We start from the raw sequence: 13,875 nt of genomic DNA, 5'->3' as shown, positions 1-13,875 counted from the left end.
TAGTGACAGCTTATTTGTTCACTGTCTGTTCCTGGAACATAATAAATGTATGGGCCAAACTCTAATACAGAGCAGTCATACTGTTTGATGGTGCTCAAACCTTGTATGTACAACAAACGAGTGAGTATGAGCAATGGTGGAAGTGCCTAGCTCATTTTGTCATTATTTTTCCAGTTTGCAGCCAAGTACCCACATCTGATTGTCTGTACTAAGCATTTCTGATTTGCCACTATTGTGGCTATTTCAGCTGCCAAATTGTAAATGTTTTCATAATTCACTCATAGTTATACCTGAGACTGTTTTAAGCTTGTAAGCCACATTGGGATATTGAAGGGGTTGTGTCATACTGAGCTGGGATGTCTGGCACTCAAAAAGAACAATAGGATCTATATATGAGACAAGTTAAAGCGGGAGTAAACCCGCTGCCAGAAAAATCAATAACACCATTCACAAAGTACACCATATTCTCAATAAAGACATTAAACACCACCATTATTAATTCTGTGACTGTGTTTCATGGTGTAGACTGTTTGTTTCCTGTGCCCGCTGAAACCAGGCATCATCTCTGATTATTTTTGGCCTTTGCTTTCTATATTTCTGCTTTCACCCTCCACCGACATCATCCATGCAGAGAGAAGGCCAAGCCTCGCTTTTAGCGTAAAGTGTACGAAGCCCAGTGACATCTCACTATCCCCAGCAAGGTGCTTGCTATGCAGATCTTAGCATGGCCAGGATGCCAGGACAGAGGCTTCAACTGCACATACCCCAGTGACATCACTAGAAGCCGTAACAGTGGTATCTCAGCAAGGAAGGAAGGTCTTTTATTAACATAAAAATGACCAGCAAAATTCGATAAAGCCGCATAATTTTTTAGGACAAAGGTTAAGGCTAGTTTACACCAACCCCAGTGTGTTCTGGCCCAATTGGTGCCAGATCGCATTCCAGCCCTCTCACTTTGTTTTGGGGCGGGAGGGGGTGTGGGGGTGCATTGAAGTCAATGGCACTGCAGCCACGCCCTCCAGCTGCAGTGCGATTGCCCGCACCGGAACACGTGGCACATCAGTGTCTGCGTTCCGGTGCGGACAGAAACAATAGTGTATGCAGCATTTTTTCTGACCGGACCAGAATGCAGGCACTGATGTGCCACGCGTTCCAGTGGGGGCGATCGCACAGCGGCCAGGGGGGCGTGGCTGCGGTGCCATTGACTTCAGTGCACCACCACGCCCCCTCCCGCCCCAAAACAAAGTGAGCCGACTGGAATGCGATACAGTACGTTCTGGCACCAATCGGGCCGGAGCGCACTGGGGCTGCTGTGAACTAGCCCTTTTTCTTTAAGACCGTTCTGTAGAGCCTGTACAATGTCCATCTTGATAGAGAAGCTCACACCTGAGAAAGTACCTTGTGCCCAGGTTGATTCTTCTTAGACAATATTGGAGAACATCAGTCCATGAAAGTCTGTAACATCTTTTTTCAGGTCTTCCTAATTATAACACCAGTAGATAACATAAAGTTACCATTTTAAAGTGGTAGTAAACCGCCAGCACAAAATTGTTATAGTGGGCCTCCAGGAGGTGTTTGCCACTTTGTGCTAGTGTGCACAGCATGTTTGCACATTATGGCAGACTTACCTCGCAGGCAATCCCCCCTCCAGCGCTGTGATGTCCGCATTCTACTGCATCGCCCACACTTTTATCTTCTCCAGTCTCCTTCCAAGTTCGGTGTCTTTACCCTCGTGCTTGGCTGGGCTGGAACCATGCATAGTCAGTGCATACACACGGGAGAGTTACCTCATCTTGTCGCAGGACCTTGCTGAGCTGCGCATGCACAGCTTAGTGTACACAATCGCTGACAGGCAGGAAGAAGCATATATGTGACAGAAGAGACCTACAGAGTTTCGTTCTATCTTTTTTTTTTAACTTTTCCACTTTAATCGCTTTTTTGTTATAGTGAGCCTGACCTCATGAGTTGTATCACATAAGGCGATAGGAAGACATGTCCTAAGAGCCCCTGAGTGGGCACTGCATGGTATATTACTGCTAAAGGTTTAAACATGCCATCTGTGCACAATTGTAACATTGCACATATCTGATCACCGGAATTGCAGCAAAATGTGACGAAGCTTTAGACATCAATTTTTGTTTTTTTGTTCCTGTACCAAGCCCATCATAGCCCATAGACCGTCTCATTGTATTCCAAACCTGTCACAATGGCAGGTTTCTAAACAATTGATTTAGTGTATATTCCTGCTATACAAGCCATTTAGTTATTTGATGTTACTGATAATTTCCTGTCTGTTAGAATCTTCAGGGAGCTTTGTTTTTTATGTAATGTCATTTCCTGCTGATTGCTTTTCCCCGAAGTCTGCACAGAGATTGAGATACACATTCTGACAACCCTAAAGGCCCATTCACACCATCGTGTTAGAAAATACATTGCTGATTTCCGCAAAGCGCATAATGTGTTTTTTTGCACGTTTGGAATGTGTTGGGTTGCAATGAAACACAACCAAAGACTTGTTTTACATGCATTTTGCATGTTTGTGCATTTTTGTTTGCATTTTGTCTGTGTTTATAGGATATACATTCTCGTTTTCCATGAGTTACTATTGACTATAATGTAAAGCGTGATTTTACCAAAGTGCACAGAAGATGCAGCAAGCAGAATTTTTCAATAGCGCAAGTCACCGATGTGAGGAGCTTCATAAATTATAATGATAAAAAGTTTTTATGTACTTTTAGCTTACTGTGATCTGACATTGTAGCACACATGAAATGCGATGGTGTGAAAGGGTCCTTAATCTGTCCTTTTATCTTCAATAAGATATATTAGAAATCACAAGACACTTCATCCTTGGCATCATGAATGAGCTGGAGACTATATACCAGAGCAGATTCTTTTCTTTTCACATGGACGTTTTGGTCCATGTTCCATGCATTTGATACCTTTTTAAACGACCGCTCACCTCTTAGCACTCCATATATCCCTTAGCGAACTGGACCTTATCCAGAGCCGAACGGTGCCTCAAACCCTTAAGTTTAGTTCCCTGTCATTCCATTTATTTCCCCATCACCCTATTCATCCTTTTCCCCTACTTACCTGTATTCTTGAATTTGAAACTTTGCAGTATATTACCCAGCAGCCCATCTGTTGGACCTGTATCGGACTTTGCACACCGGTGCAAATACAAGCGTATTGACATGCAGTGTAAACTAGGCCAGTATTTGTGGCCTTGGAGCCCCAGCTACTGCCTTTTTTGTCCATCGGAATGTGCTATATGTGCGTACACGCTGGTATCAGCGTTTAAATGTGCACGCACATGGGCGAAAGTTCCTGCATGCCTTTGGAACTTATGCCAATAGGCGTGTGCCTGCATACAGCGTTTTCTGTACATACTTTGCTATGGACAGAAAAACGCAGCAGCTGGGGCTTCTGGGTGCTGTAAATACAGGCCTTTTATCCCACTTCCCTTTCCCCACTATTGAGAAGCTGATTTAGGACCTGATTAATGCTTCTTTTACTTCCCCATACCTTCATTGAGACATACAAAGGTATTTACCCTTAAAAAAAAATCCTCTACAAGTCTGTTGCAATGATATTAGAAAGCGTCATGGCAGGTTCTCACCAGCCTCTTTTTCTTGAAGGTACTTAAATAAGCCATTGCATTAACTTCCTTTGGCTGCTACCTAGGACAGCCTACCTGCTATCAGTCCCCGTGTTGTAGGAAGAGAAAAGCTGCATTGCACCATTCCTCCATGGGTGCAATGCCCTCAGCAAGTATATTATTCTGGTACAATTCATTTTTACTGACATTTTTATATCATATAACATAACAGATGTAAATGGAAAAAAAATGGGAGGGGAAGAGAGGGGTGGTCACAAAACATCTGTGGTCCACGGCCTTTACTACCATGTTTCCCCGAAAATAAGACCTACCCCGAAAGTAAGACTTAGCACTATCTTCAGAGATTTCTGTTATAGGACCTACCCTGAAAATAAGACCGAGTTCGGTGGAAGGGGGCACACATGTATTGCTGCATCCAAGCAGCCAGCCAGGGGTCCGAGAGTAACGCTCAATTATATGAGCAGCTGGTCTCCTGAAGTCTGCATGTATAAAACATGTCAAGGACCGCAAAACATTTCATGCATACACGGCGGGGACTGACCGCCGCTATGCAGCTCCCGCCCGCCCACCTGTCTGCCGCGGCTTTTGCTTAGAGTGCTGCCGTCGGGCAGAAAACTACATTTCCCAGCAGGCAGCGGCACAGCGCGCCATGGCTAGTGGGGTCGGAGTGAGGTCAGGTGAGGTAACTTCTGACTGGAGGTCCGTGCGACGAGGTGGCTACCTGGACGGCATCAGAGAGGAGAGCTCCAGGACAGCTGCAGCCCGCAGGTACTGTGACACTGTGTATGACAGTATTTTTTATTTAAAAAAAAAAATAAGACAGCCCCCGAAAATAAGACCTAGTGTGTAAACACGGTAATGCAGTGATAGGACCGCATGTCCATAATTGACAGTAGTATCCTTCCCAGTTCTGCAACATACCTATGGGCTCAGGCACATGGATGAAAGTACAGGCATATTGGCATACAATGTAAATATATTATAAGACTTTGTCATTCCATTGTATCTGATCAATACACATTGCGGAATCCCAAAGCCTAGATGAGCCTTGTGAAGTGGTTGAACTAGTCTAATTTTAGTAAAAAGGTGGGGAAAGTTCACCTGGTTACAAAAAAAAGTATTTAAAGGATAGTCATTGTTTTCACGTCAGAGATTTTTGATGATGCAGCTCTAGAGATGCCCTCAAAGTTGCAGATTTAATGATGAAGCATACCAGTAGAGTGTTCCACTGCTGAAACATAACAGCGATGGTCCAGGTAAATGTTCTCCATTATATACTACTAGTCTTTTACAGTTTTTTTTTGGCATACTTGGTTTTAGAGAGGGACGGATTGTAAGACTGTTCTGTGTGCTCTTGTGTATCTTCTGTGTATCTTCTGTGTTTCTTGTTCTATAGATATGTAATATTTGAGATGTGCGAAGATGGTATAATGTGATATCACTATGTTATGTGACATCTGATCTCTATGGCATTTAGAAATCCTGCAGCATTATAGCATCAGTGTGGGGCATGATGACAATGAATGCTCGTCAGTGATGGTCTGGCCTTGGTTAGATCTTAGTACAATGCTGACAGAAATATTAGAAGAACAGTTGTGTCTACTTGTATAGGGTTATGAGTATTGAATTGCAAATATAAAAATATGGAAGTGCACCTTTTATGATAAAAATCAGATAAACTGGTATGTGATTTCTTATACCCGATTTTAATCAATGCTCAGCTATGCTCTCTATCCATAGTCTGTATACAGGGGTTGTCAAACGTTGGCCCTCCGGCTGTCGTGCAACTACAAATCCCATTAGGCTTTGCAGGATTGCATGACAGCCACAGACATGACTTCCAGAGGCAGATGCATGATGGGTTTTGTAGTGTCACCCCAACTAGAGGGCCAGAGTTTGCCTACCCCTGATCTATAATTTTCCTGGAAAAGGGGGGGTGGAGGCATCCCAGTTACACCTTAAGCTTGCATTAAGACATCCTGTGTACTCGTTCTTGTTTTTACACACGTAAACTAGGTTTTTAGTGTTTTGCAAACTTTGTACAAACGTTTTTACATGTGCATCAAACTTCGGGCATTGGAATACAGTAGCCCGGAATAGTGTCATCTATTCACGTTGGGAATCTGTTAGATTTCTTTTGGTTAGCCTGGAAACCAGCTTTACAAGAATAGTTAAATATATAAAAATATACGCTTTGGAAGTTGAATTGTCTTGTCTGTCTGTCTGTGTATATATGTGGACAAGATCACATTCATTCATTCATTCATTCAAAGCTTTGGGACTGTACAACCAGATGGGATTTATGACCATAGTGTAGGCAGTATTTGTCTTGTGAAATGGCCTATGTGCAAGTATGTCATAAGTGGGGTTTTTTTGTGGTGTTTTTTTTTGAGTGTTTACCTCATGGTGGTTAGAAATACCTTATTTATCTGTGTAGACTCTTGCAGACAATTTGATTAGGGAAATTGATTAAACCACAAGTAAAGGATGTTAAATTGACTCCATTTACTTTTGCCTTTCACTTATTTGTTTTGTTAGTGTGCCGAATTGTGATTTATTATCCTGTCTGCCTGTAAGCAGACTTTCTTTGAAGTTTTCAGGCTCCTTTTTCCAGTATGTTCTCCTCGAGTCAGTCTTTAATGGGATGCCATCTCAAATTCATTTTTTCATTCTTATTAAACAGATCCTTTAGAAGGCACGGGAGACAGTTCTGTGAAATCTAGAATGAATCTGGAAATGTCTCCCTGGTTATACTTGGATTTAAGATATTTTTTTTGTGTCTATAACCAATTACAGTAAAGCAAAACAAACGACAAACGCACTCAACAATTTGTTACCAGTTATACAGTAAGGTGCACACGAAATGGGCTTTGAACAGTAGAACAGTAGAAAGGCATCATGGCACACTCACAAACTAGCATGTAAAACAACTTGTCTCACCACTAAGGACAAGGACAGAGGTTTGGATACACGTCTTCTGCAAAGGATGTGTAAGCCGCGCCAAGGCACCTCTTATAGTGCGGTCCTAACTCTAAACTATGAGAGTCTCCATCTTGGAGCACATGGGGCAGAAGATATCAAATTGGGTGCAGGCCTGTCAGGAGGACGCCCCACCTCCTTAAAGGTACAGAAACACACAAGGGATCCCGCACATCCCATTGGCAGCTGAGAAACCCCATGCGTCGCTGCACCAAATCGGTAAAGCAAAACAAACTACAAACGCACTCAACAATTTGTTACCAGTTATACAGTAAGGTGCACACGAAATGGGCTTTGAACTATAAGAGGTGCCTTGGCGCGGCAGTGCGGCTTACACATCCTTTGCAGAAGACGTGTATCCAAACCTCTGTCATTGTCCTTAGTGGTGAGACAAGTTGTTTTACATGCTGGTTTGTGAGTGTGCCATGATGCCTTTCTACTATAACCAATTACAGACACAACACTTGAAAAATGGATACTTTGAAGTGTGCCGGTTCTTTGCGCTTTGTTTAATCAGCCAGTGCCATTTTTGGTCTGTTTATATTGAGAGTTTGGTATATTGATTAATTTGGAAGTGGCAGTTACAGAACATGAGGAAAGTCGTCTTATGGGTTAGAAAAAAAGACTAATAGTTTTAATTTTTTCACAGATTGGATCTAATCTGCTACCCATTCCATGGTCTTGAAAGTCCATTTCCACTAGCAAAGGAAGGTGTTGGTAATAATGGGTTGGCTTAGGCCTTAGCTGAAAAGTTGCACTGGACCCAAAGATGTTTACACAGCACTTGCTGGACAAGGACACATTAGAAAAGGGAATACTTTCTGCCCCATAAACTACAAAACTTAGTTACACGTTTGTTTAATTTTTTTAAACAAGAGCAATAAATTAACCACACCACTCTTTTGTTGGTTATTGCTCACATTGTCAACATGGCAAAGAATTGCTGACTCATAACTGATTCATAATCCGTATGAAGGTGATCCTGGTAAATTCTATTTATAGCATGATATACTCAGATTACAACAATGAGGAAAGTAATCTTCTATATGCAGTTATAAAGAATTATTTATTTACCATTTGTTGTAAACTTGAGAATGCAGAATTCATGCTGAATGTTGAAGTTCGTAGAATGGTCAAATCTGCACTTTCCACTTGGCCTGTAGGAGGCTGTGGGTTGTGTTAGCCCTTCCTTTAGTACCTTTTACCAAGCCACAGTTTCTTTGGGGATTTAGAGTTTTTCCCACTATGAAATTCTTCTAGAACAGCCTTTCGTAACCGGGGTTCCTCCAGAAGTTGCAAGGGGTTAATTGGGGGAGAGAGAGGTACCTGCAGTGACAATCAATGTAAGGGGTCGCTTCTCCACTGACCACTAATGCAAGGGGTCGCGCTTCTCCACTGACCACTAATGCAAGGGGTCGCATGTCCACTGACCACTAATGCAAGGGGTCGCATCTGCTCTGACCACCATTGCAAGGGGTCACTTTCCCACTTATTAGGGGTCACTTTTCCACTGACCACCAATATGTTGGGTCACTTTTCCACTGACCACCAATATTAGCGGTCACTTACCCACCGGCCGCCAATGTCAGGGGTCACTTACCCACCGGCCGCCAATGTCAGGGGTCACTTTCCCACCGGCCGCCAATGTCAGGGGCCAGGTATAATAATTTTTAGTGGGAGTTCCCTGAGGCATGAAAACTATTTCACAGGTTTCTCTGTGGTATAATGGGTGAAAAGGCTGCTCCTAGAATGTTTTTAGTCTGTGATAAATGTTATGATAAAAATCATTGTGACCACATGTAGTCTTCAATGGCTCTTCTCTGCTAGATGGCATAAACATGTCCGCCTCTTCTAAATCTGAGAGAGGGGCAGCTCAACGGACACATTCTCAAAGATCATCTAAAGTCTCATCGTACATGACTTGCGATTTTATAATAAGTTGTATTTACTTAAACATTATAAAATAAGAAAGTGAAAAGCGCACACATTGATTTATCCAATATAAACTTGTGTTTCAAAAAACATGCATAACTATGCAGAGTGGTGATATAGGAGTTTCTTTTCTGTGTTTGGGGTTTGACAAACAGGTGCCCATTTATATGGTTGAATGAGAAAAAAATCTATAGCAACTGATTAGATTTTGCGGAAGATCTATAGTGTTTAGTCATTACTTTCCAGAGAGTGGAAATAACTATCCCCTTAGTAAGAAGCTTTGTGTTCCATGATCAGGCTCTATATTGAGTAATGGAACAATGCGATCAGGTTTGGCAAGTAACTCCCATCTCTATCATGAATACTGAACCCAGTGCTCTTTCCTCATTTATTTCCCTCTCGTATTGAGTCATAACACCTGACTGTTAAACGTACCTTCAACATTTGTTTCTGTAGGCATAAAGTCTTTCACAGGGTGTGAAGGCCACATTCCTATGATGTAAAGGGAGAGGTTTTATACACATTACATCAATGTATGTCACTTGTCCTCCATCCCTAAGGGCAGTTCTGTCTGTGAAAGTACGTAGGGGTGGGTAGGTAGAACGTGGATATAGAAACAATCAACATACACGCATTTATTAAGTGAAGAATGATGCATCTGCTGGTTTTAGTCCTCACTAAAGAGGTCATAATCTCAGGTCATGGAAATTCAGGCTGAACTGTGCTGTAAACCTGATGTTCTGTTGTAGGAATGCAAGCTTATAATTATGTGCTACTTATGTTCTCAATGACATGTGTATACATATGTTTTCAATTATTGCAGATCTATGCCTCTGACAAATGCAGGCTGAATTGTTTTTCAATATCCAGCTGAAAATTATAGCTTGATGTAAATAGTTTTACCAGTGCATCTCACTCTTTTCATTGGTCACTTTCTTTCTTCTAGTTCGAGTTTGTGTATTTACATCAGGGATGGACACATTAATATAAAATTCCACAACCAGTTTGTTCATTCCAGGATCCAGCTCCATTGACAACTAGAGAATACCTCAAAGGTTAAATGCCAGCAGTGTTGGCTATTTCTGGCTCCTGGGATTTGTACCAGCCCTGACAGACCAGGAACTTTTGAGGTTTTCTTTAGTTGTGGTCATCGGAGTTGGCTCCTAGATTGAGCACACTGGCTCCTGGATAACTGTGTGAATGAATGCAACCCCTCTGCAGGGTCTGCGCTGTCTTCTCTGTCGGGGATTGGTTGATACCTGTACTCTATGCGAAGTCCATGTAATATAGGTGGAACTGTCATTTTTCTTTGGCAAATAACGCCATCTTGCAATCATGATACACATTTTGAAAAACGTTCCTGCAGATGCTCACAAAATCATTTTATAAAATTCATATCAACTCATGTATAAATATATGCACACAAAAGTCCTAATGAAAGCATGTACAAGGGGAAAGACGGCTTTCCAAAAGTTTCCATATCAAACTGATCATGAAATCTTTTCTTGACAGATGGAGTATCCTGTTGTAGACTTACTGTGCCCTGTTGTTATAATCTAACTAATATACCAAAGTTCTGCTCACATCTATTCACTAGCACCAAATGTCCCTCTAATCTTTATATGTTACACATCATACATTGTGGCTTAAGATTTTTTCATTTAATAGGAACAAGGAAGCAGAGTGAGGAAACTTATATCTAACCCTTTTTTTGTGTATCTTCCAGATTCAGCCATATGAGAAGATGAAAGCCAGAGGCCTCCCAGTGAACGTTTCTTCAGTCCTCAACAAACTCGTTGTCGTTAAACTTAATGGAGGTTTGGGGACCAGCATGGGCTGTAAAGGCCCAAAAAGCTTGATAGGGGTCCGCAATGAAAATACCTTCCTAGATCTCACAGTGAAACAAATAGAGGTGAGTGCTGTCCAGGAATGGTGTTAACCTGATACCGCACATTCCCTGTCATGACATTAAATGGGTGGTCTGTATTTCTTATCAAAGGGGCTTAGGTTGTGGCGACAATTTCTATCGGGTACTTTAATGCCATTGTTAAAGAAGAACTTGATCCAGCATTGAAAATCCATTGCAGGGCCACTCCTCATGCTTTAAAGTGAACTGACCATGAGGTCTTCTGTCTCCTCCTAGTCCACAAATTCTGGTTAGTCAGCCCTACTCTTGTTTGTAATGCGATTGCTGCAGATAACAAAGGAATCCTAACACTGCTAGTTGTTTCTTCCATTCATTCCAGTGGCGAAAATAGCTGGTTGGGAATAATTTAAAGTGGACCTGTCAGTAACTTTAAGTCTCCATGAATGAATTCCTGCCATGTCACAATAAACTTTACAATAAACAGCACAAACACAATACTAAAATAAACTACCTTTTTCATTAAATCCAGGCAGAGAGGGGGAATTTCATTAGCATGTTGCAGGCAGGAAGAATTTCCTCGGTCTTCCCTTCCCAATTGATCTCTCACTGGGACTGTAACCTCGTAAGCTTTTGGAAGCCAGGAGTCAGCAGTAGGGTAATGAGCTTTGTCTGGCACGTGTGAATATAGCCAGGAAGATAAAAGCTACTACAGAGCCAGGAGGGTTATATGACATTATAGACCTGCATCTTGGTCCAGGTGCTATCCGTGCCTGAACCAAGATGGAGATGGAGGCATTGTCAGGAAGGGTGGGGGTTGCTGTGATTTCTTTAGGAGCTAATAAATACCTGTATGTGTTACACTCGCCCATTATACAGCAGGTGTACACTTATGAAAAAAATCTGTGAGGGTAGGTTGACTTTAGAGCTGCAGCTAACGATACCTGCTCCTCCTTACTTCTTCTCCCCGCGTCCCTGTGCCGATCGTGGATTTGGGCAGGCGGTGAGTGTGAGGCACGGAGGAGGTGCGGAGCGTGGATGCGGACAGGTCTGGCAGCGGCGAGCGTGAGGTGGGGAGGAGGTGTGGAGCCGTGAACAGGGCCAACCAATCAGAAGCCGATTAATCGATTATTGAAAAAGTTGACAACTTTTTCAATAATCGATTATGTCGATTAGTTGTTGCAGCCCTAGTTGACTTTAATGCGATACATAATACAGAACATGGGTAGAATGGAGCAGAATGTCCCAAAAATGTTGAAACACAAGAATGAGAAAAAGCACCATACCCACCAAATCCCACATAACATGGATTTTGTTAGTGTTGGGTGGCACTCTTCTTTAAATGGCATACACTTCAATTAACAAAATATGGTACGACGTGTGTAAACCTGTTACAGCCACTGAGAATTGACTTTAATAAAGCTGGGAAACTTACTGGTTGCTGATCTTTTATGCCGAGTTCACATATAATTGTCCCTTTTTTTTTAGTTTTTTTTTTTTTTAAAGGAAAATGAAAGTAGTTTTTTTGTTGCACCGATTCTATTCTTTGTATTGAATGCGGGGGGAGTCCATTTTAGGACCTGAATTAGTAGTTGTAGGATTACAGCACATAAATGCATTAAGCATTGCTACATTTCCTGAGACCTCGTGCTTCGGAGATGCCTGTGTCTTGCCAGTGCTCCATATAAAATGTACAATGTTTGTGTAAGAATAAATATCTCTCTCTCTCTTCGCCTGAGGAAAATCTCCAAATACAACAGATGGTCATGGCCATGAAATAAAATGGCACCAACTGGGAGCCAAAAAAAAATTGGATTCTTTGGCAATAAATATTTCGATAAGACAGTGGGAGCCATTTAGCTTAAAATTAGACTTTTTTGTGTGAAAGCATATCCACTTTTAGAAGGGAATTACATACAATTCCCTGGACTGACCAGTCACAAATAGGCCAAGGAAATAATAATTAGCTCTCTGTGAATGTATTTATGATCGCTGGGTGCTTTAAGAGCCCCCAGTGTCTGGTATGTTACCTGTATTGAGTGGTTGTACAACAGATTCAGGTGGGACTTTCACCAATGGAGGCCAGACGGGTGTATGGACTGTCATGGTAACATTTTGGAACATTGCAAGTGTTTTATTGCATATAACAGGTGGCTATTTTATCAGTGAAGAGCCGTTCATGAAACATAAGGGCTTATTCAGTAAGGGTGTGCACAGAGCAATGAGGTTATTATTGGTCACGTGATCACCAACAACCAATCACATTTCAGATTATGGCATTTATATTAGGAGATGATGAATTGGTCGCTATTGATTACAGCACTCTCCACATCTCACAGGTTTCTTACTGGATAAAGCTCCCATGTCACTGTGCATTTGCTTCCACTTATCTCCGTTACAGTATGTATGAACCCAGTCACAAAAATCTCATATAAGCTTTAACATGTTATTGTAATTTTCAATATTTTGAAATCTGTAACTTTTCATAAAATAATATCTGGTGATCCTGCCACAAAGGATCCTTATGCAAGCACTTCCTGTTACAGGGTGACAACAAGCTTTCCCTGTCTATTGTTCCGCCTGTCTCCCTGGGAGTGAAGAATCAAGTAGCTGCGACAACACACATTGCACATGTATGTTCCACTGTTGTCACCATTAGGATACCCACCCTGAGAATAACGTGATAGTTGCTGGAGTACAGGTAGACGGGAAGTGGCTACAGGAGATCAGGAGGAACAAAACATGGAATAAAAACAAGCGTAAACCAGCATTAAATAAATAACATGGCAGTTGTTTGATAGACACCACTTTAGCAAGTGAAATGTTGTACAGTCAGGGTTTACGTCTACGTTAAGGTACACAGAACATAATTTATAGTGCAAGATGGGTGTTTAATATCATTGCCAAAAGAAAGTGAAATAGGGACACAGTCCTCTTCAATGAAGAGACAAAACCCCCCACTGCATCACAAGATAACCTTGCTCATTAGGGTTTTAACAATACAGACTAATGATTTTAGGGCAGTTTCTCACCAGTGCTGCGTGCATTGGAGGTGACAGGTTCTCTTTAAGGTGACATTAGTGGTCTTTTAGACCTCTAGTGTCACCTTTCTACTTCACTGGATTCACTGAATGTAAATACAGCAGGCAGTGGCTGGGAGCAATAGCCAGCCTGCTATTGGGTATTTTAAATTGAAATAGCCAATAGCAGGCTGGCTATTGTTACAAGTGTCAGTTCCTTTTCCACTTGATGAAACTGTTTGCTTTTGCTGGTATATCTCAGTGTAAGGTGTCCATGTTCCTTATGTGTTTAATAATGCTCTCACCAGACCCACACAGAAGTTTTCCCTCTCAATGAAAGATTTACAGCTCCCCCCCCCAGAGCACACTGTACGGGCATTCTCTTCTTACAATGAGAGTGAAAACTGCTGTGCAGCAAGGAGCACAGGCATCTCACATTGAGCTATATCACCAAAAGG

At 41.9% G+C, this 13,875-nt stretch overlaps 1 protein-coding gene across 1 annotated transcript in view; it reads left to right on the top strand.

Moving 5' to 3' along the window:
* The window catches only part of UGP2 (UDP-glucose pyrophosphorylase 2), a 95,306-nt gene that overhangs the window by 59,900 nt on the left and 21,531 nt on the right, over positions 1-13,875 (top strand). Inside the window, exon 4 of the mRNA XM_018555957.1 lies at positions 10,260-10,445. Within this exon, the coding sequence (XP_018411459.1) occupies positions 10,260-10,445 (186 nt within the window). The remainder of the gene's footprint in view (positions 1-10,259; positions 10,446-13,875) is intronic.

This window comes from Nanorana parkeri, unplaced genomic scaffold (genome assembly GCF_000935625.1).
Source record: "Nanorana parkeri isolate BGI_ZX_2015 unplaced genomic scaffold, ASM93562v1 scaffold11, whole genome shotgun sequence".
In the NCBI taxonomy this organism is placed as follows: Eukaryota; Metazoa; Chordata; class Amphibia; order Anura; family Dicroglossidae; genus Nanorana; species Nanorana parkeri.
Note: the sequence above shows the minus strand (reverse complement) of the source record. Positions and strands in the feature narration are given on the sequence as shown.